This window comes from Erinaceus europaeus, chromosome 5, assembly GCF_950295315.1.
Source record: "Erinaceus europaeus chromosome 5, mEriEur2.1, whole genome shotgun sequence".
Lineage (NCBI taxonomy): Eukaryota > Metazoa > Chordata > Mammalia > Eulipotyphla > Erinaceidae > Erinaceus > Erinaceus europaeus.
Window position 1 is genome coordinate 94385118 of NC_080166.1, and position 23584 is coordinate 94408701.

Genomic DNA, 23584 nt, shown 5'->3' on the forward strand with positions numbered 1-23584 from the left:
TATTAGTACAAATGGTTAACATTTATCTTCTACTTACTTTGTTTAATTTTCTTTAATGCTACTATTTCATTTCAACTCAGTTTTCCCTCTGTTATTCTGGTTAATAGTCATGCTGTGTGTAAATAGCAGTTTAGTTTCTTTTTTCCTAATTGTGTGAAATCTGATTATCATGTCATCTTGAGTTTTGTTTTGCCTGAAGTCTCAGGGTAGTACTAAATTTATTTAATTAACAAAGAGGATATTACTGTTTTAAGTGCTATGAGATTTAAAAATCCCAAACAATCAACAACAGAAGCAACAACAACAACAAAAAACCCCAACAGTATGTAGTATAGCCTTTAATCTCACAGAACTTTAAATTTTGCCTATATCTTAACATCCTATCATCCTCTCAAGTATTGCTTGTCATCTTGTGTTATTTATAGACATGTTATCTAGTTGCATTAGATTATCAAATGAATTTAGTGATCATAAGGGGTTATTAGCAATCAGTACTAATGAATGGTGATAAACTGTAGACTTACATTCTAATAAATTTTACTTCATGATGATTTTAATATTTTTTATGTTTTATTATATTTATTTATTGGATAGAGACAGCCAGAAATTGAGAGGATTGGGGGAGATAGAGAAGGAGAGAGACAGAAACACCTGCAGCCCTACTTCACCACTGGAAGCTTCCTCTCACCCCATGCCCTAGAGGCTTGAACAGGGGTCCTTGTGCATTGTAACATGTGTGCCACCACCTGGTCCCTATTTTAATACTCTTATTCTCTATCATAGACTTAAAATTTAAAAGGAACTGTGATAGTGTTCATGATTTCTATATTTGTATGGATGTTTAAAAAGTATCTGTATAGTTGAAAATCAATAGCTACTAAAATAAAAATGTTAAAATAGCCTACACATTTAAAGAAGGACTCTATAGATACATTAATGTAAAGTGGTTAAGCAGTATTTTGAGTGCTAGAGAACACTGATGAAAAGGTAACTCACCAGTTTCTCACCTCTTTTTTCTAAGAAGCAAGAATAAACTGGGCATGATTTGTAGTGTTTATAATCAGGACATTTGTTTGTTGGTTAGTTTATTTCTTATTTATTTGCTGTTGCTGAGGCTTCACCTCTCCATGCCATTTTTTTTTCTGATAGGGAGAGCAAGACAAAGGGAGAGAGGAAAAAACAAAAAACACTACAACACCAGTTTTTTTTTTTTTTCTCCAGTGCTGCAGGGGCTGGGCTTGGTCTTGAACCAGTGTCCCACACATAGCAAAACAGATGCTTTCCTAGGTGAGCTGTATTACTGACCATAGGTTTTTAAAGAAATGTACTCAGCAAGTGAAGAGCAAACAAGTATACCTGTGTTTGTTTTTGCCAGTGATTATTAGCTTCACATTTCTGTTGTTGAAATCAAGAGAAGAATAAAAATTATATTCTTAGTTGAAATTGGCTGATTAATCAGGAAGACAGCAAGACTCTCAGACTCTGGTATTGACTAGAGGAAACTAAATCAGATTAGTAAACAAAGCAAAAGTCTGACAAGCTGGGCAGTTTTCCTCAAACAAAACAAGGCTGAACAGTGTGAAAGATACAGAAGGTCAAAGAAATCACCTCTGTTGGCTTAGCATCTAGAAAAGCATTCATAGGAAGGGAACACTTCAGACAAAGTCTAAGCATCACATTTACCACTGTGGCTCACCCCTCCCTATGATACCATGCCAGTGGGGGTTGCAGTGTTATATCCCTTAAATGGACTTTGCTCAGAGCTGTTAAAGTGAAGACATTAAAATTTCCTTTTCAGGTTTTATTCTCTGCTAAATTCCAACCTGTTGTATTTGAAATTTTGATTTATATCCTTCCATTTAATTTACCTATGGTAAGAAGGAAATTATTTTGATTTTACAAAGTTAGTGACCTGTAGCTAGAATTTCTGCCTGTTTTTAGATGCATTTTAGAACATAATGTGAAGGGGCTGGGTGGTGGCACAATGACCTAGGTTCAAGCCCCAGGTCCCCACCTGCAAAAAGCTTTGTGAGTGGCAAAGCAGTGCTACAGATGTCTCTCTGTCTGTCTCCCTCTTTATCTCCCCCAACCCTCTCAATTTCTGGCTGTCTCTATTCCATAAATAAAGATAATTTAAAATTTTAACAAATAACATAATGTGAAAAGGAAAAGACCCAGAAAGAGGAGTGATTCAAAACAGAAATGTTCAGTTAAATATGTGAATTTGATTCAAAGAAAGGAGAAAGGCAACTGATAGTGCCATTACTTCTCTTTTCAGTCTCTGCTATGTATACCTTTTGATGTATAAATATTAGGTAATTATGTGTTGTATTATGTTCTTATTATTATTACTATTATTTGTTTATATTTATTATTATTATTATTATTAAATTTTACCAGAGCGCTGCTCCGCTCTGGCTTATGGTGCTGTGGGGGGTTGAACCTGAAGCCTTGGAGCCTCAGACATGAAAATCTCTTTACATAATCATTATACTATATCCCCCAACGGTGTTGTATTAGATTTGACAGTTCTACTCCAATACTAGAAAATCATTACTTTGAAAAGACATGTGCGTGCCTATGCTCATTGCAGCTCTGCTTACAAAAGCCAAGATGTAGAAGCACCTCAAGTACCCAAGAAAAGACAAGTGGATAAAGGAAGTTTTGGTTTATATATATACAATAGAGTGCTACTCAGCTGTAAGATAAATTCTTGCTATTTACTAATGTGAATTTGTGCTCCTAAAGCATATACAGTATTGTAAACTAGTCTTACCTCAATAAAATAAAATTGAGAGAAAACAAATACATAATAAATAAAAGTAAAAATAAATTAAAGACCTTTTGTCAATAGATCTGTTTTAGATTTACAACAAAATTAGATTTCCCTTATAGATTCTAATCTCACTTAAGAATATGCATACCACTTATCAGACTGCTACATTTTTTAAACCACAGATGGGCCTATATTTAATACATTATCATTATCTAAATTGGTCTTATTGATATTTGTTCTATGAACTTGGCAAATTTTATTATAATTTATAATATTCTGTATAGTTATACATATAACCTTGTCATGCAGAATTTTTCTTTTTAAGAAGAAACTGGTCTGAGTATTTATTTGTTTGCTTTGAATTTTTCTATATGTCACTTTGTGAGGGAACTGCTGTGCTGATTTACAAAACTGTTGAAAGGAAGAGCAATGGTCAACTGTGGCATATATGGTACCAGGGATGCAGTCTAGGACCTCATGCATGCAACAAAAAGAATGACTTAGAAAGCCTGGAGTCTCAGAAAGCAGGGTGGCAGACCTTTATTTCCTAGAATTTATTTATTTATTGTATTTGAGAGAGAAAGGAAAAAGAAAGTAAAGTACCACTTTGGTATATGTATTGCTTGGGATTGAGCCTGGAGCTCCTCTTTGCATGCAAATCCTGAGCTCTAGGAGCTGAGTTATTTCTCTAGCTGCAAAAGACTCTTTTCATTGAGTACAATCATCTTCACAGAGAAATGAAACTCTCAGTATAATTGAAGCACATGTTTCAGTCTACTATGCTCTCTTCCAAGGTGTGTGTGTGTGTGTGTGTGTGTGTGTGTAAGATATTTGAAAGTTCTTTTTTCCTGGCATGTGAATATTTTTTCCTGCTGTCAAGTACTTATTAAATACTACTTTAAGATTTCAGGTATAATTCACAGAGAAGCTATCACCAAGTACATTTCTCTGTAGTTGTCTAATCATCTCAGATTACTTGGAACTACATTTGGCCACCAAGGGAAGCTAAAAGCATATTCAGTCATGTCATCTTAGTCCATCAAGAGAGACTCATTTAAAAGTAGCAAACCATCCAAGTTTAGTTCAGAAACATTTTTAAATGCTTTGACTATGAGGTTAGAGTTATAGTAAAGTAAATCTGGTATAAAGAGTATATTTAATTCACAAAGGTTCTGTACAGAAATTGTTTTAAGAGGTAGATTACTAAATATTGTGTACCTTCTAATTTTTGGAATACACTGGAAATATATGTGGACTAACAAATACAGGATATAATAGAACTGTTCTAACCTTAATTTAATACATTTACTTTAATAGTTTTTGGACTTTAGTGTGCCTACAGATTACCTGGAAAACTTGATTAAAGTGCATACATAGATTGTTATCCCAGAAATTATAATTTATTCTTGGGACTAATTATAAATATTTTTATTAATAAGCATATTCAAATACTATTAATGTATGTGACCCCTATCCCATGATTTGGGAAATTTTGACATAGCATACTGAAAATAACTAGTTCATTGAATATGTGAAACATTTCTTATTATACAGATTCCAAGTATATTTTTAAAATAAGTGATAAAAATATAGGGTTGAAATCTTTTTGAAAGGATGGGGTTAGATAGCATAATGGTTATTCAAAGAGATTTTCATGCCTGAGGCTCCAAAGTCCCAAGTTCAATCCCCTGTACCACCATAAACCAGAGCTGAGCAATACTCTGGTTAAAAAAATCTGTTTGAAATGAACAGATTTGACTTTATGATAAGCTGTGACAATAGACAATAGACAATATACATGAGTTCTGTAAATCATTGCATCTCTAAATATCTCTCAGAAATTTAGGAGGATCAGATGATGTAACATATAGATTAGTAAATTTCAAATACTAAGCACATAGTTGCTTCTTCATTCCAAAGTATCTGAGGTTACCTTCTCATTCTTAGTTATACCATTTACTACCTTGCTCGATTTCCCTCTGCCCTGATTCTTCATGTAAATCGCTGACAAAAAAGTACTAGTTTTATTCCCCATTCTCCTTGTTTTATGAAACAGTTGCATCTCACTTTTGTCCATTGTCTGGGTAAGAAATATTCATATTTTCAATTGATCAATAAATCCAGTCGCCTTATTTTTACGGTCTTCATTTTCCATTAGTGTACCAGTTCTGCTATCTCAGGAAAAGCAACATTGTAGGTTTAGAGTCATATCAGTTGAAAGGGGAAAGTAGTTTGCAATCAGCAAGTCCTTTCTGCATTTTAAGAGTTACCTAAGTACTCATATATGCACATTTTTTATTTTTCTGCCACCTAAAAGTGATGGTTTCCTGAAGCCATCCAGATGAGTAAGCATGGCTGCACCAGTGATATTCTGCTGTAATATCAGGGGTGTAAACTAGAGTGAAAAATATGTGCTAAAAATATCACAAATGGAGTTCCACTATTCCTCAAATTCCTCTATATGCATTACACTCTTTTTTAAACAAATGGGTAATTAATTTAATCATAAATCAAATTATCTAAAAATGTGAACAGTTCTCTAGAATTCAGGCTATGCTACCAGCACTAAATTAATATTAGTATATTCATAAGGTTTTCAGATCCTTCCTCAGTAACCTTGAACTTACTAAATTTCATAGTCTTATGGTATTCTATTTGTTGAAATGTTTTGAAAACTATTGTAGTCCTTCTTTTTGAATAGAATTCACAGACAAGCAGGTAGCAGAGTATTTCAGAGGCAGAGATACTTGTAATCTAGAGATTACTGTGCTCTACCTGTCAATCAGCAGAGTGTGACTTGTTGTGTAAGAGAAGAACATGGTTTACAATCATTTTCAAAGTATGGGTGTTTTCTTTGAATGTGCACCATTATTTCTTGGATCAGAACATGTTCTTCAGAAATTTTCATTGATCATAGCAGCCAGATGCAAAAACACAGCTAATGACTTTGTAAAAGAAACTGTTAGACAAATAACAGTTTGATGATAGAATTTAAATAAATCAATATAGAGCTAGAGAAGCAAAACATCTGAAGTGTGCAATTACTTAGCTAAAGGAAGCTATTCACATATGTCCGAATCATATTTAACGACATAAAATTAAACCACTGAGATAAAGTAGTATATTAAAATGCTTAATGAGTATGACATTTAAATACAAATAACCCTAGTCTAGGAATTATTTTTTTAACATCTAAAACTCATTTTTATTCTGGAAAATTTCACTTATTCTATTTTAATGCTGTACTTCTATTATGAACATATATCATAAGACTACTACTTACACACGCACACACACACACACACACACACGTATATTATTTAGTATTAGAAATAACCCACAGAAGACAGAGCTTTGATTTCTGTTGTAAAAGATTGGGTGACATCTTTGGAGATTAAATAACTTGTGCAGTAGAGGTAGAATTTCAGATAGGATAACAGATTTCCTGGTTTAAAAGTGTGATTATATTGGTGTCTCTTTTAACCTAGAATAATCTGTGATAATTCTAAGAAAATTTCTCTACCCATAACCATTTCCTGGAAATACGACATTTGAGCAAATATCTTTAGAGCCAGAGCATTAAGTATCATCATAAGTAAAGTTTTGATTAACATAGAAATAAATTATCGTAATTATGAGCATCTATATGCAAACAAATGGGACACTCTAGGAGAGATTAATATATTCTTAGATTCCTATAACTTCCCAAAGCTGACCGAAGTCAGAGGAAATAGATAACCAGAACAGGTTGATTACAAGTGTATAAAAAGAATCAATAATTAAAATGTCTCCAGAACTAAAAACCCAACTCCATGTGGCTTTAATTCTGAAGCTTCAAAAGTTGAACACAGTGCTGGTAGTCCTAGGCAGAGAAAGAAAAATATTTAAAACTTAGCTACTAAGTTTTCATATAGAATTATAATATATAAAGAAAACCATAATTATTCTATGAAAAACTTCTAGAAATAATAAATTCAGTAAAGTGGTAGCATATGAAATCAATATGCATAGATCTTTTGCATAGATCTTTTGCACAAATGATGTGTCAGAAAAAAGGGAGATAGAGAATGGACTCCCATTTACATGTACACTAAAAATACAAAATATCATGGGTAGAGTAAATCAAACAATAGAAGTGAAAGATCTTTATCATGAAAACTATAAGAATTTGTTACAGGAAATAAAAGAAGACACAGAAAGAGCTGGAAAGATATCTTATATTAATAAATTTGAAGAATAAACATAAAAATGACAATCTTAGTGAAAGAAATTTATAAACTGAATGCTGTCACTATCAAAATTCTCAGAATTCTTCAAGGAAATAAAATAAATATTCTAAAATTTTTGTGAACTACAATAAATTATGAATAGTCAAAGCAAACTCTGAGAGAGAAAAAAAATAACAGAGACATTATCCTCCATGACTTCAAACAATTCTACAAAGCAATAGTAGTAAAAAATATAAAGTATGTGTATTAAAAGCAAAAGTAAGCACTCTAAGTCATGGAATTGACTAGAAAGCCCAGAAATAAATCCACACAATATGATCGTATAATATATGACAAAGGGCAGAAACCACGTGATAGAAAGAAGCAAGCCTCTTGAACAAATGGTGTTGGGTAAACTTGACAATAATGTATAAAAATAACCCTTTTAACTAAATGGATTAAAGACTTAGATATTAGTCCTGAAACTTTGAAATACATAGAAGAAAGCTGGTGATGTGCTTAGAGATTCAACCCCATTGACAAGGAAAACTAAAACAAGAATAAACAAATTGGAATAGGTCAATTTAAAAAAAAAACCTTTTGCCCATTGATTTTTTGTTTCTCTCTTGCAGCCTTTAGGATCCTTTCTTTATCCTTACTTCTTCTCATTGTGACTATGATGTGTCTTGGTGTCTTCAGGTCTGGGTTGATTCTGTTTGGTACTCTCTGGGCCTCTTGAATCTTGATGTCCTTTCTGTTATTCAGGTCTGGGAAGTTTTCTTCTATTATTTCCTCTAGAATGTTTGCTGCCCCTTCCTCTCTTTCTTCCTCTGGCAGGCCAATTATACGAATGTTACTTCTTTTGAGATCATCCCATATGTCTCTGTTGTTGTTTTCAGTGTCTCTCAATCTCTTTTTAAGCTCTTTCACCTCTTTCTTTGTTTTCTGTAACTCATCCTCTGTCTGACTAATTCTGTTTTTTGCTTCTGTTAGTCTGCTTTCCCTTGCCTCAGCTTCTTTCTTCATTACAGCTATTTCAGCTTTCAGTTCTCTAATTGCCTCAAGATAATCAGTATTTTCCTTGGGGGTCTTAACTGTTGTTTCCCTAATACTTCCATTCCTTTCCTCCAATGTTGTTTTCGTTTCTGTGATTAATAAGTTTATTATTGCTTGCATACTTTTCTTATTTATGGTTACTTCTGGCTGATTTGTAGTTTCTTCTGGGCTCCTGTCTTCATTCATTGGAGTAGCAGTTTTATTTGTTTTCGGTCTACCCATTTTTTTGATTTATGTGTTTCTTTTTTTTTATGCTCTGTTGTTCCTCAGTTGTTGTGTCTTGAGTACAAGTAACACTGTACTAAATACCTTTATGACAATTGCACTCACCAACCTCATGAATTACAGTAGCAACTGAAGCAAGTATTGAAGCAGTTTAATCGTTACCAGTTAGCCAAACAATTTCTCCAGTCCGTGAATGAATAGTAACCAAATCCCAGTGAAGAAGAAAGAGAAAAGAAAGAAAGGATAGCAAGAATAGACAGTTATGCAAATCTACTAACCACTGTATATTCTAGGGGTAACAAGAGGGGAAAGGGAACTAGAGCAGAGATACACACATAGAGAGTCCACTCTGAGTCATATTTCTTCCCCAAAATAATTCACATATTCAGAAAGGCAAAGAAGAAGGAAGAAGTGTATGACAAGATAAAAAAAAAAAAGAGGCAAGAGAGAGAAAAGGGAAAAGATAAGAAAAAGAGCTGTAATTAAAGAGCAGTGAAAGGAAATTCCCAAATGTGTATCAGTGAATTCAAAAAGCACACTGTTTGTTGGTGTGGGGGCTGGGGGCTGTGACTTTGGAAGCTGTAGGATTAAGGAAGAAAGATGACAATAATGAAAAAAAGAAAAAAAAATAAAGAAAGAGAGGGAGAGAGAAAAAAAGAAAAAGATAAGAAAAAGAACAGTCATAAAAGGGCAGTGAAAGGAAAGGTTTTTTATGTATTTATTTTTAATTATTTAATTAGCTATGCGGGGGTGAGGTGGGGGAGGTTGGCTACTTAGAAAGAAAAAAGGCCAGAGGTTTCAGAAGGGTATAGACTTAGAATTAATGATACTCCCTGGTGGGACAGGAATTTGGTAAAGAAAAGGAGCTCCTAGCAGGGGATCCTGCTAGGAGCTGGTCCCCAGGGACTGGTTATGGGGGTGGGGGTGGCGGGGAAGGAGGTATGCTTAGAAATTAAAAGGAAGAAAAAAAATTTTTTCCCCTTTTTTCCTACTCTAATTCTTAACCCAAATTAAGTTATAGTCACCTCCTTGGTGTCACCGCTAGGACCCCTTATTGGCTGGCCTACTAAAGGCAGAAAATCCTACCGTTTCCAGGAGATGTGGTCAGAGCAGAGCCACTAGCAGCTTCTCAGTCCGCCATCTCCCAGGAACCTCCCCTTTTGCCCATTGAAAGAATTGTCAGCATAGCAAATGGGAGTAGATATTTGTCTATCACATATATAGCAATGGATTGATATGGAAAAAATATATGTATAGTAACAACAAAGCAAGCAACCCAACTTTAAAAAAGATGACCAGAGATCTGAATAGAGACTTCTCCAAAGAAGTCATATAGATTGCTCACAAACATATGAAAATAATATTTAAAATCACTTATTATTAGAGAAATTAAAGTTAAAGCCATAATGAAATAGCGCTTCATGCTGGTTAAAATGGCCAACATAAAATACAAAAAAGACTGGAACATCTTTGCTGGAGTTTTTGTTTGTTTGTTTATCATTTTATCTGCTACAATGCTGTCAGGATCATGGGTGCTGGGAGTCTGAATAGTATGTTGGGTGAGGAGAAATAAGAGCAGGTTTGGTCTGCTGTAACAGGAATGGATTCTGTCATACTACCTTTGTACTTCACCAATGAATGATATTATCAGGCAGCCACAAGTGACAGGATGAGGACAGACACTGTAGAATGAATTACATGTGGGAAACGAGAGTGTGAACAAGATGGGAACGATACTTTATATTCCAACTAAGAACTCTGTGACATGAAATAAATAACAGGCCACCAGAGTCATCACTCACTGTCATAATGAAGTCAGCAATATTGAGAGTGAAAGATAGCAGAGAGACTCAAAATTATGAAAAACATTCTCTTCTTATTAGAGTGTGCATATTCAAAGTGGCAGGCAGACTCTCAGGAGTCCTCAATAAAGTGCATACCAAGATGATTAGGAATACTGCAACTTAGAACATCTTCTACTAGAAAATATCTGGGGGCCAAATGGTGATGCATCTGGTTGAGTGCACATGTTAGCAGGCACAAGAACCTAGGTTCAAACCCCTGTCCCCATCTACAAGGGGAAAGTTTCATGAATAGTGAAGTAGTGCTGCAGGTGTCTCTCTGTCTCCCTCCCTCTCTATCATCCCTTCCCTCTCAATTTCTGGCTGTGTATATCCAATAAATAAATAAAATTAATTAAAAAAAGAAAATATCTGTAGCAGCAGGGATCCCTAACAAAGGACAGTGTCTCTGTGAGAGATGTTCCTTATCATTTAGTAATCACAACTGTATCTTTCTTTTTAGGAATAAGATTTCTATTTACCTATGGCAAGTGATTTGTGATATAGTTACAAATGGTCAGTTTATATCTTCATTTATTTTTAAATGTATATTAAATTACTCCAGTATGCCAGGCATTATAGATACAACAGTGAACAAATGGCATGTTTTCTGACTTGATAGACTTATGGTACAATGAAATAATTTTAGTAAGTTAACATTTACTTAATAGCTTCATAAGACTAAGTATTAGTTCAGTGCTATAGGTCTTTTTCAGAGAGAGATAGAGAGACAGAAAGAGAGAGGGAGAGGAAGAGGTAGAAGGAGAGGGAGAGAGAGAGAGGAAGAGAGAGATCATGAGAATGAGATAGAGAGAGTACAGCAATAGAACTTCCCCTGGTGTTCTTGCACCTCTGTGTGATACTGAGACTCCAACCTGGGCCATGTACCCTACCAGGTGAGCTATCTCTCTGGCACATTAAATGCATTTTACTTGCACAATCTTATGCAAATCATAGATGTATTTTCATACTTTACACATGGAGACAATAAGGCACAGAGGTTGAATAACTTGCTCAAAGTTGATAGCTAGCTTGTGATTGAGCCAAAATCCAGACTTCCCCTCTTTCCAGTCGACTTTGATTTGCCACACATGACTATATACTGGCTGTTAGCTAAGAAGGAAATGTTGATAGCATTCTAGATTTAGAAAGTTCTATATTATCTTTTTCAATTTCTGAAGTCACTTGACCTGTGTAGCTACAGCAAATTTTAATAAGTAGACCTGCCTTCTTTTAGACTACCTATAAAGTTAATGAGATGAAAAATACCAGAATCCCACGCATATATTCCATTAGATTTAAAAACTGAAGGCTGATGTACAGTAATTTTTCTTCACATGGACTTATATTTTCTTATTTATTTTTCTCAATAGTCAATGCAGCTCCCTTTGTGCTCCATAAGTAAACTGCAACTACGGTGTCTTTGATATTAAAGTTGAATATGAGTTAGAATCATTTAGAATTCTTCAGATTTTAAGTTTGTTAGGAGGCAATTCAGTAATTGTGGGTCTACTAAACTGTGCATGCTTTATAACTGACAAAATGCTAGTAGATAAGCATCTAGATTCATCTTTATAAGCATAATTATTTAACACAGCAGTTTTGGCATATATTATTTGTTTGCCTTCCCTGTTTTCTTCCTCACGTTGAAGAAACTCATTCTAAAAAATATGTATAGCACAGTGAGAGAAGTTAGATGAAAAAAAAAATTATCCAAAGGCTTATTTCTGAGACAGACTTAGGATATATATCAATGAGCACATTTTAAAAAATTATTTATTTATTTATTTGGTAGAGAAAAGAAATTGTGAGGGGAGGGTTAGATAGAGCAGGAGAGAGACATTTACAATGCTACCCCACTACTTATGAAGCTTCCTCTCTGCCCATAGGGACATAGTGGTTTGAACCCTAGGTAATTGAACTGTAACGTGCACTCAACCAGCTGTGACAACACCTGGTCCTTGGGTGCAGAATTCAGTAACTGTCATTTTGATTCTAGTGATATCATGTGCCCTTAAAATTAAAAAAACTAAATAAATCCTTACATAGATCATTTAATTGATTTTCCTGCCTCCGAAGAATATTTCTTCAGCTTTCCCCTTTAACTATCTTTTTTTTAAATATTTATTTTATTTATTTATTTATTCCCTTTTGTTGCCCTTGTTGTTTTATTGTTGTAGTTATTATTGTTGTCGTTGTTGGATAGGACAGAGAGAAATGGAGAGAGGAGGGGAAGACAGAGAGGAGGAGAGAAAGATAGACACCTGCAGACCTACTTCACCGCCTGTGAAGCAACTCCCCTGCAGGTGGGGAGCCGGGGTTCGAACCGGGATCCTTATGCCGGTCCTTGTGCTTTGTGCCACCTGCGCTTAACCCGCTGCACTACAGCCCGACTCCCCCCCTTTAACTATCTTTCTCTCTTTTTCTGAGTGCCCTGCTTAATAAAACAGAGTAGATTAAATAAAAATTAAATAGTCCAGGGGTTTGGTGTATTGCACCAAAGCAAAGGCCTAAAGGCCAGGTGGGGTGGGAGCAGGGAGGTTTTCAGGTTCTAGTCCATGATGGTAGAGGAGGATCTAGGGTGGGGATGCGAGTGTTTTGCAGAAAACTAGAAAATTTACATATGCATGAGCAACTGTATCTACTGTAAGCCATTAACCTCCATAATAAAAAAAAAGAATCCTGAAAAAAATGAAATAGTTCAAACTTACTATCTATAGGGATGTATAGTTCTCATTTCACAGATGTCCAAGAGAACTAAAGAAGTTATCAATTAATCCTGACCTCTCAAAAATTATCTGTTGAGAAAATATCCTTTTAGCAAGGATATTTTAAATATTTTCTACTGCTATTTTCATCCATTTAAATTATTATCTCTGGGAACTCAGCTCAGCTTCTTCTGGAAATAAGTGATCTTTCATTGCTAATAGTCTGTACCCAAGAAGAAAAAAACATTTTATCCAGACCCATGTAATGCCATCAAATATTTTCACCAGCCTGAAAAATGGTAGGATTATTGAAAAATCAGAGGATTTAATATTGTCTTAAAATTCATCACAATAAAAACATAAATAAGATCACATATTTCCTTTAACATGTCTGTACATTGTTAAAAACTCTCCAACTTTATTTTAGCTTCTTTACATAGAGGTTTAAATAAACTTGCACACTGAACATTATAATTTTAGATATTTCCACTAAGAATTGTTTTCACATTCTATCTTAATCTATATATTGTATTCAATATTATACCACATGATTTTTTTTCTGTAATTGAATACTGGTTGAAAATATGATTTAATGTTTTTTCAGGTTGAAGCTCCTGTTGTGTCCCAATTGACTGTCCTAATTCCTAGGACATTTTGCTTTTAAGGAGCTCCAGTAAAAAGCTATTTTCTTTAATCATGTTTAAATCTAAGTATGCCAAAATTATTTCTAATGCCCTCCCTATTATAGCCAAATGCAGTTCCATCATAATTTATTCTATAATAGTTTTAATTAAAATGATGAGGATGTTTTCAACTTTAATACCACATAGATTCAAGGTGTCCCACTGCACTGTGTGCACATCTGTACTCCCAATGATTTGTGAGCTCCTTTGTAATATACTTCACATTTATTGATTGATTGATTGGTATGTATGAGGAAAGGTATTTTGTTGTTGTTGTTGTTGTTAGAGATAAAAGCTGAGGAATATGGCTAGATAACCTGTTTATGTTCATGCAGCATCATCACTGGGAGGTAGCTGAAACTTTAGTGCTAACCCTACTTTTTTTCATTAGAACATGGTTTGCAAATACATTTAAATAAACTGACACTTATTCTATGAATAAAGAACATAAAATGAAATAGGAGGTATAATGCTGTTTACCTCAAATAATGAATATTTACCCTACTTTTCTTTTATTTTCTTTTCATTGCAGGTGTGTAACATCATTCAACTGCCATAGGCTAAAATATTTTGGGAAACTGAATATAACTTCCACAGGAAAAAAAAAGATGAAAATGTGGTTTCTGGTCAATTTCCTTGTGATAATACCATTTACAACCTGTTTATCAGGTAAGAAGTTCCCTTTGTGAATTATGTGTAAACTATGTCATAACAATCAACATGTGTTTGCACTATATATATTAAATTCCATATATAGAGACTGACAATATTTGCTTTTGGCAATTGGGTGAAATAAGTAAATATACTTTGTTAATTGTGATTAGCTTAATTTTCTTTTTACTTTCAATTAAATTCTCAGAAGGCATAGACAATGTAGCTATATATTGTTTATGATGTCATTCTCTTATGCATCTCTACTGTTTGCTTTAATGTTTAACATTATGAGGGCACTCTAGCTGTTTCTTAATTTTTACTAAAGATAGTAAAACTGTAATTTTATTTGGGGGAGTAATATTTATTTTGCTGACTTCCAAATCTAAAACTATTATAATTATCAGCACAGTGATTTTAATGACACTCATATAACCACAAAAACTATGCATATATTTTATGTTATACTATAAATAATACATAGTACTACATCATATATTACACATACTACATATGTATGTACGTGGACATATATAATATATGTAATAAAGGTAATTTTGTGGTATAGCTATTTTGACTAGGTTATTTATTTATTTTACCACTGAGGTTATTATTGGGCTCTGCGCCTGAAAGACTCCATTGCTCCTGGCAGCCATTTTTTTTTATTTCCTCTAGATATAGATTGAGCTATATATATATATATATAGAGAGAGAGATAAAGAGGAGAGGGGCAGACAGAGGGAGAGAGAGAGAGAGAAACTTATAATAGATTATTTTACTACAAAATTTTAATGCTGTAGTATAAAATGCAAAGACAAATACTTATCTGTAGATATGTACTAACAATATTTCAACCTTAAAATTAAGGAACAGTGATCTTATATCACAGATATTATCTCCATTATTTGAGTTAAGTTTGTAATCATAAGTTGAAGATCTGCTTTGATATATATATATATATATATATTTTTTTTTTCATTTCTAGAATTTTCATGGCACAGAAGGTATGGTCATGGAGGTAAGTAAAACGTTAATTTTAAAAATAACTTTTCTCAAATGAATCATATTCCGTTCTGACTTAGGTTATTAATTCTAATCCACAAAGTAAATAGATAGTTTTAGATCACTTGAATATGTTAGATAATTTGTCTGGGTTCCTGAAGTGATTTGCTTGATTTCCAAAGTGATTGAATAATTACACCATAATCAAATACCCTATTGAGGACTGTAGCAAATGGAAAACATTTATTGTGTCCTTTATCTTTTCTTACACCAATTCCATGCTACTAAAATTTGAAGCAATATTTTAAACTTTATAAGCACGTATTGTTTTTTATCAAGACAGAGAAAAATTGAAAGGGAAGGAAGAGGTAGAGAGAAAGAGAGAGAGACCACCCATGCTTCATCAATTGGAAAACACCCCCTACCCCTTGTATGTGTGAACTAAGGTCTTGAACCCAGGTCCTTGCACATGGTAACATGTGCACTCTAGTTGATTCTCTACTTCCCAGCTCCTAACACTTTATATGTTTTGTAAGCCTTTTGTTTTGCTGAGAGAGAACTAAAGTTAATAAACTTGGAACCATAACATTCAGTATAATTAGGAGAATTTATTGATTACTGACTGAGGGATAGGTATACACGTATTTTATATGCATTTTCTTTAAACCATTCAGTATTTTAATGAGGTAGACTTTGCATACTATCCCCATTTTATAAAACAGGACTTTAAACGTTTCTATATCTTTTTGCAAAGGCACTAAACCAGTGACTTACGATTTATAACAATGAAAGGTGAGCTAGAACCAAACTCTCATCATCAGTGTTACAGACAAAATACTTGCATGCCATTTGCCATAACCCTTTCTTAAAAAATAAATTAGAGAATAGAATGATTTGGAAAAAAACAAGCAAACAAACAAACAACAAAAACCATTTCTGTGATCCCAAGCAAAAGTTTTCTTTTCTTTTTTAAGCTATTTGCATCAGCATTAATTCATTAAGGGACTATGGCTCCTAATTGTGACCAGGGACAGTTCCCTGAGAAGATAGTAATTTCCCAAGAGAATATAGAGGTCCATTCATTCCTCTGTTAATTATCAGTATGCATTTACTGCATCAAATATTGTTAGACAGTTAGCTAGGAGTGTGGTATATAGAGATTATGAATAGAGCTGCCTACTCTTTAGTAGATGCAATCTAGTGGAACAGAAAGTTTCATCAAGAATCAGAGGTATATGAATTATGTGTAGTGGACTATTGAACAGTGTAGCATGAGGACGAACTGAAACTGTAGTTAAGGGTTTTCAGCTGGGTGTCTAAATAAACTAACTCCATGGCTGAGTATTAAAGGAATTTACACATTTTACTAGAAGGAGAAAAGTGAGATGGTAATTCTAGGGAGAGGAAATATGTGTTCAAAGGCTCAGAGGCATGAAACAATAGTTGTCTTGAGAAATTATAAATACTTAAGTAACCAGTGTCTAGTGCACTTATGATAAGAGGATAGAAAATGATTTTGACAAAGAATCTAATTGTTTTCATTGGAATTATAAAGTAGGCTTTAAATTAAAATGGAGATTCCATATCCCTGACATTGCTTTCAAAACCCCTTTATTCAAAATATCCAAACTTTATTTGACTTATCACATATCATAATGTAAAATGACTATCTTTCTTATAGTTTCTGAGGAAGACAAAGGGTTTGGACCAATTTTTGAAGAGCAACCCATCAATACCATTTACCCAGAGGAATCACCTGAAGGAAAGGTCTCATTGAACTGCAGGGCACGAGCCAGTCCTTTTCCAGCTTACAAGTAATGTACCTCACTGCTCTTTAAAAAAAAATCTTTTTTCCTAATTTTTATTAGTTATTTAATAATGATTGACAATAATGTGGTATAAGGGGTACAATTCCATACAATTTCCACCACCGGAGTCCCATATCCCCTCCACTCCATTGGAAGTTTCCCTATTCTTTATCTCTCTGGGAGTATGGACCAAAGATCTTCATGGGGAGCAGAAGGTGGAAGGTCTGGCTTCTGTAATTGTCTCTCCACTGGACATAAACATTGACAGGCTGATTCAGCCTGTTTCTATCTTTCCATAGACATCACTGATCTTTTCAGAAGGGAGTATTAGACTAAAGTTTACTGATCAGCATTTCTGATAATGTATTGATAGAATGAGCTATAATACAAGTGACTGTCTATAAAGTCCAGTGATATTAACAGAAATTTTGGTATATAAGTTAAAAGAAGTTGTTTAATGTCCAAGTAAAGGGCAGCTTTTCTTAACAGTATGCAAATAATTCACTATTTTCTGTGCAGCTAATGTCTGTGCCATTTATCATTACCCACTTTAAAAATGATGATTGAAGATCACGGTATTGAGCATGCTAAGGATAAGTATACACATTTAAGCCTCAAATGTTTCTGTTTGCATTGACCTGGATACTTACACCTATAGATAATGCATAACACTTAAATAACTGCATTTTTAGGCCATTCATCTATTTTTCTTTCTATTTTATTTGATATGACAGAGAAATTGAGAGGAGAGAGGGAGGGTGAGAAAGGAGGAGAGGGCTGCAAACCTATTTTACTGCTTCCCTGCAGGTAGGGAATAAGTGGGTATTCTCTTTATTTAAACCTAACACAACTCAGTTTTTTTTGTCTTCGGCTATATTTAAAAACCATTCATATAATATGAATTTAAGTACAAAACAACCATCCCTTTAAAATTATGTTAGTTTCAATTTCATGTATGGAAGTGGAGAATATTTTTAAAAATTATAGAACAAGCATATTTTTTTGAAAATATTTTATGGGATAGACTTATCAAGTCTCTCAGATTATACATAATGATAGTTTTGTAATCTATGCACATAGACATTGCCATGGAATAATATAAGTAAAAGGGCACAAATTCAAGCTCATAAAATTTTACAGAAGAGGAAGCTCTGTCCTGAATAAGTAATCCAGCTTGTTTCAGAGCTAGTTAACCACAAATCTGGTATTGCAACAGATTTTATGACATTTACAAACTCGTGTGTGTGTGCGCGCACGTGCGTGCGTGCATGCACGCTCCCGCGTGTGTGTGTGTGTGTGTGTGTGTGTGTGTGTGTGTGTGTGTGTGTGTATGTATATATTTCATTATGTCTTTCTAGGTAGATTGAAAGCATCTCAAAAAAAATTATGAGGCTCACCTGGACATTCCTACATGGAATCTGAGCAAGTCAGCCTTTAGCTAGAAAAGAGAGACACAATGGGCAGCTGGGCAGTGGCACAGCTGGTTAAGTGCACATGGCACAAAGCGCAAGGCCCAGCTTAAGGATCCTGGTTCAAGCCACTGGCTCCCTACCTGTAGGGGGGTCGCTTCACAGGCAGTGAAGCAGGTCTTCAAGTGCATATCTTTTGCTCCCCCTCTCTGTCTACCCCTCCTTTCTCCATTTCTGATTGTCCTATCCAACAACAACAATAAAAACAATGACAATAAACAAGGGCAACAAAAGGGAAAAAATTAAAAAAGAAAGAAAAGAGACACAATGGGAAAAGGTTGTTCTTACCTAGTCTTCTAGAAACAAGCACTTCTTGCTTGCTGTTACTTGCCAGCACCACTATTCCACAGAGAGTGAGCTTCAAAGTTTATCATTTAAACACACTGAATAGCCATTATCATAATTTCTGATTTCTGGAGTGCCTGGGAATCACCATTATAATTCTTTGCTTCTGTGAGTTTGACTACATTAGCATTAGCATTGGCATCTATAAGTAGATCTCATATTAAAGGTTCTTTCCAAAATTAAAAAAATAGTGAAAGTAAGCAAAACTGTGTGTGACCAATTCATAAGCATCTCCCTCTCACAGGCTAGATTAGTTCTCAGATCTGTAAGGAGAGTGTGACCCAACTACTCACATATTAGTGTAGCAATCTGGAGGGGGAGAAGATGCTCAGTTTCAAATAAAATATGTCATGGCTGGAAAAGGGACAGAAAGCTGTATCAGGGAAGAGAGTATCTCCTTAATATGAGGAAGGAGTATAAATATTATTGACTGTAAACCCCATCTATTTGATTTGGTCTGGGGCCTATATTCAGCTTAGGAGCCTATGTAACCTCTGCATCGATGTAGATATGAGCTCACATTCTGTGATCATGAGTAGGAAAGTTCCAAGCTGCCCCAATATCAGGACCCATCTTTCTCAGGTATAGCATAGAGTATGTTGTCCATCCTCCCTTCAGAGGATGGAACATTCTATAGTTGTTGATCCAAGTTGAAGGCAAGGTTCTATGGGGGGGGACCACAAAGGGGTCTTTTTATTGTTCCAGATAGAGATGACCTGTAACAATGGAGAGAGGGATTTATTTGAGGTCTGGGCCCATCATGTCTGTTTGGGAATCTCAGAACTCCTCAAAAAGGGCCCCAGCTGATAGGGTGGCCTGATAGTGACTAAAGAGTCATCATTAAAGTATGCCAGTCTCTTGCCCTTACTCAGCTTTTGCAGTCCTTGCTTTGCTAAGGTTAGCTTTGCAGTGAGTGAGAGAACTGTAAAAGGAAGTAGGTGAGGTAGGTATCTAAGTTTAATTAGGTACTATTTCGTTAGGAACTTTATACTGACTCACTGCATACTGTTGTGTAGTTTTGCTTTCAGGTATTTATTTTGCCCTAGTTTATGGATACATGTGAACATATGCTCTATTTCGTGGGACCTGGTCTATATCTAGGTTTTGGGACTTTGTTAGGGAGTGAACTGCCTGGAATGAAATTAGAAAATACTATGAAAGGGTTCCAGCCATGACATCACCTCCCCAGACAATAACTTGGATCCACCTGCATATCAGATTTGAGGCTTAGAGGGAAAAAAAAAAACTAGTAGAGCTACAGGCCCTTTGAAATATAACTAAAATATGCCTACTATCTATCTACAAAATGGAGGACCCCCCCCCAACACTTCATCTGCACTATTCCAGCCTTTAGGTTCATGATTGTTCAACAATTTGTTCAGCTTTGTATGTTAACTCTCTTTTCAGCCACCAGGTTTCAGATGCTACCATGATGCTGACCAGACTTCCCTGGACAGACAACCCCATCAGTGTATCCTGGAGCTCTGATTCCCCAGAGCCCCACCCTACTAGGGAAAGAGAGATGCAGGCTGGGAGTATGGATCGATCAGTCAACGCCCATGTTTTGCAGGGAAGCAATTACAGAAGCCAGACCTTCCACTTTCTGCATCCCACAATGACCTTGGGTCCATACTCCCAGAGGGATAAAGAATAGGAAAGCTGTCAGGGGAGAGGATGGGATATGGAGTTCTGGTGGTGGGAATTGTGTGGAGTTGTACCCCTCTTATCCTATGGTTTTGTTAGTGTCTCCTTTTTTAAATAAATAAAAAAATTAAAAATAAGATGGAGTTATATGTCACAGTGCATGACTTGACCATGATTCTTAGTCTATGACATTGTTGAAGTCACAAGGATATACTCTGATACAGAATTATAGAATTACACTGGTTGTGAAGGGGATTTGCATTTGGCAGGGAGAAAATAACATATTGTGCAGCTTGTCTGATGGAAATCACTTGAAGGTTTAAAGTTACTTAAGCTCAGGAGGTGGTCCATGCATAATTGCTTAACATTTTTTGAGGTACTTAACATTCATAGCCATAAGGTACTTAACATAAGCCATAATAACTAATAATCATGTCATTTTACATTCACACAGTAACTTTATGGCAAGTTCTCTGGTGATTTCTTATTCATGACAACATCCTAAAATCTACAACAGAGAACTTTGCAATTTTGAGACTCTTATTTCTTACCTTATTATCACAAAGTAAGAATGCCAATAAAAACTGCATTTTAAGACAATGTAAATAGGATTGCAATATATGTGTATATTCCTGAAAATAAAATAGACTGGTGAACTTATGAAAAAATAGTCATTATATCACTTCAAGACAAGTCAGATTCATTTGTAGGAAGTTAAGGCAATAAACAGGGATTTGGAGTGAACATAATGTGGTAAATTTGGAACAGCTGGAATTTCCCACAAAGAGAACCATTGCTTTGGTGAATGCTAAGTAATTTGACATTGGATGGTTGAAGCAGGAACAATCACCAGGGGTAGGTGTAGGAGGAGGATATACTCATTGAATTGGAATTTTGGTAGGTTTTAAAAAACAAAAACAGTTTTACAGATTTTAAAATAGCCTCATACTTTGTAAAAATTTAACTAAAATGCTCTATAATTTTAGTTAATAAAATAAATTCTGAAATCACTAGATCTTTTTAGTAAGATTCTTATCCTGATCAGAAATGTTCCCGGCAATTGTTCATTATTTGATCATGATGCTTGAACTATAGAATTGTTGTACAACATAGAAACTTAAAAAAAAAATTATAATAGAGATAGAGAAAAATAGAGAAGGGAGAGAGAGGTAGAGAGAAAGAGAGACAACCTACAGCACTGCTCCACCTCTTGTGAAGTTTCTCTCCTGAAGGCAGGGAAGATGTGGAATCTTAAGGATAAACCCTGTTACAGAATGATGACAGAATTATGCTGATGACCTGCTTAAATGAAAATTACTTTCTGCATCTATTCCTATAATCATAACATTAAGAAAGTCAGAATCTTCTTCCCAGTCAATTTATTTTTATTATAACCCCCATAAATAAGCTACAGTAGTATATTTGTGATTTGGAAATAAGATTCAGTTGACATTTCAAATTATTTTCAAATTATGTTAAAACCTTTGGTATGTGGAACATACTGTTTGGTGAGACAAACCCTGATTTCAGCTAATTTATTTCAGTGAAAAATCACTCGGATGCTCTGAATCAGAAATAAAGTTTGCCATACTTTATTTTTGGTTTTGCATTAATCATATATACATAGGCAATTACTTATAATTAATGCAATTCTATAATAAAACCACTTTTGGCAGCTTCCATGAAATACTTGTTCTTAGACATGCCTCATAAGAAAAGATGAAATATGTGACACATTTTAACATTCACCGTTATGTATATGAGCTAAATAAACTATGAGGCTGGAGGAAACATGGAATGATATGGTGTTAAGAAATGCCACTCTAGGGAGTCGGGCTGTAGTACGGTGGGTTAAGCGCAGGTGGCGCAAAGCACAAGGACAGGCATAAGGATCCCGGTTCGAACCCCGGCTCCCCACCTGCAGGGGAGTCGCTTCACAGGCGGTGAAGCAGGTCTGCAGGTGTCTATCTCTCCTCCTCTCTGTCTTCCCCTCCTCTCTCCATTTCTCTCTGTCCTATCCAACAACGACAACAACAATAATAACTACAACAATAAAACAACAAGGGCAACAAAAGGGAATAAATAAATAAAATAACTATTAAAAAAAAAGAAATGCCACTTTGAGTTATCTACTTAATCCCTAACTTCACATAGAATTGTATTCATAGCATTTTGGGACCATCTTAGCTCACTATATTGTTTGACCTTTAATATAACTTTTTTTTTTTTGGCTTTTCACATAGATGGAGAATGAATAATGGTGATGTTGATCTGACAAATGATCGATACACCATGGTAGGAGGAAACCTTGTTATTAACAACCCTGATAAACAAAAAGATGCTGGAATTTACTACTGCTTGGCATCAAATAACTATGGGATGGTCAGAAGCATTGAAGCAACTCTGAGCTTTGGATGTAAGTAACTGAAACTTTAAAAATGGTCATTGTATCTACCTAGGTAACATAAAAGTTAGATGTCATCATAATTAAGAGTTCAGTAAGAAGATATATTAAGATAATAAAGGAAAATGATGGATCAGGTCTTTAGATGAGCTATGTCTTCTAAGACCAATGGCTTTAACAGTGTAGAAAAAAAAAAGAGCAAAATACCATGACGGACACTGGAAAATAAACGAAGACCATGTTATGAAGGGTTGTGTATAACTTTCTAGAAACTAGCTTTGGGACTGAAGAGATAGATCATTTTGGAGGGTGCCTATTTCTGTGTACCACTTTGGAATGCTTACTATGTTAGTTTGTGGGAGGAAACTTCTGTGGCACCTCTCTCTCTCTTTCTCTCTCTCTCTCTGTGTAATCAAGTCTTTTAAAAAAAAGCTAGTATTGATAGAAACACTACATCATATATTCACAATGGGTTTACTACCACTCATATTTCAGAAACTGAAAATTTATTCTTGGCTCTACCATGCAAAATCATATTCTTCAGTATTTAATTTCACTTATTAAGAAAACTCTAAGGCTAGGGAGATATCATATGGTTATGTAAAAAAAAAATCTTTAGTGTCTGAGGCTCTGAGATCTCACATTTAATCCCAGAACACTATAATAAACCAAAGTTGAGCAGTGCTCTGGTATGGAAAAAAAAAGAGTGAATTAAATTTTAAGTAATTCAATAAATTCTTTAAGGCTTAAGTTAATTTTCCCTT

At 34.7% G+C, this 23584-nt stretch overlaps 1 protein-coding gene across 4 annotated transcripts in view; it reads left to right on the top strand.

Annotated features, from left to right (window-relative positions):
- CNTN1 (contactin 1) overlaps positions 1-23584 on the top strand; it is a 340636-nt gene that overhangs the window by 162076 nt on the left and 154976 nt on the right. For all 4 annotated transcript variants that reach the window (XM_007531154.3, XM_060191553.1, XM_060191554.1 and 1 more), the window contains 4 exons: positions 14030-14166; positions 15134-15166; positions 16832-16964; positions 22660-22832. In XM_007531154.3, the coding sequence (XP_007531216.2) occupies positions 14106-14166; positions 15134-15166; positions 16832-16964; positions 22660-22832 (400 nt within the window). In that variant the 5' untranslated portion in view covers positions 14030-14105. The remainder of the gene's footprint in view (positions 1-14029; positions 14167-15133; positions 15167-16831; positions 16965-22659; positions 22833-23584) is intronic.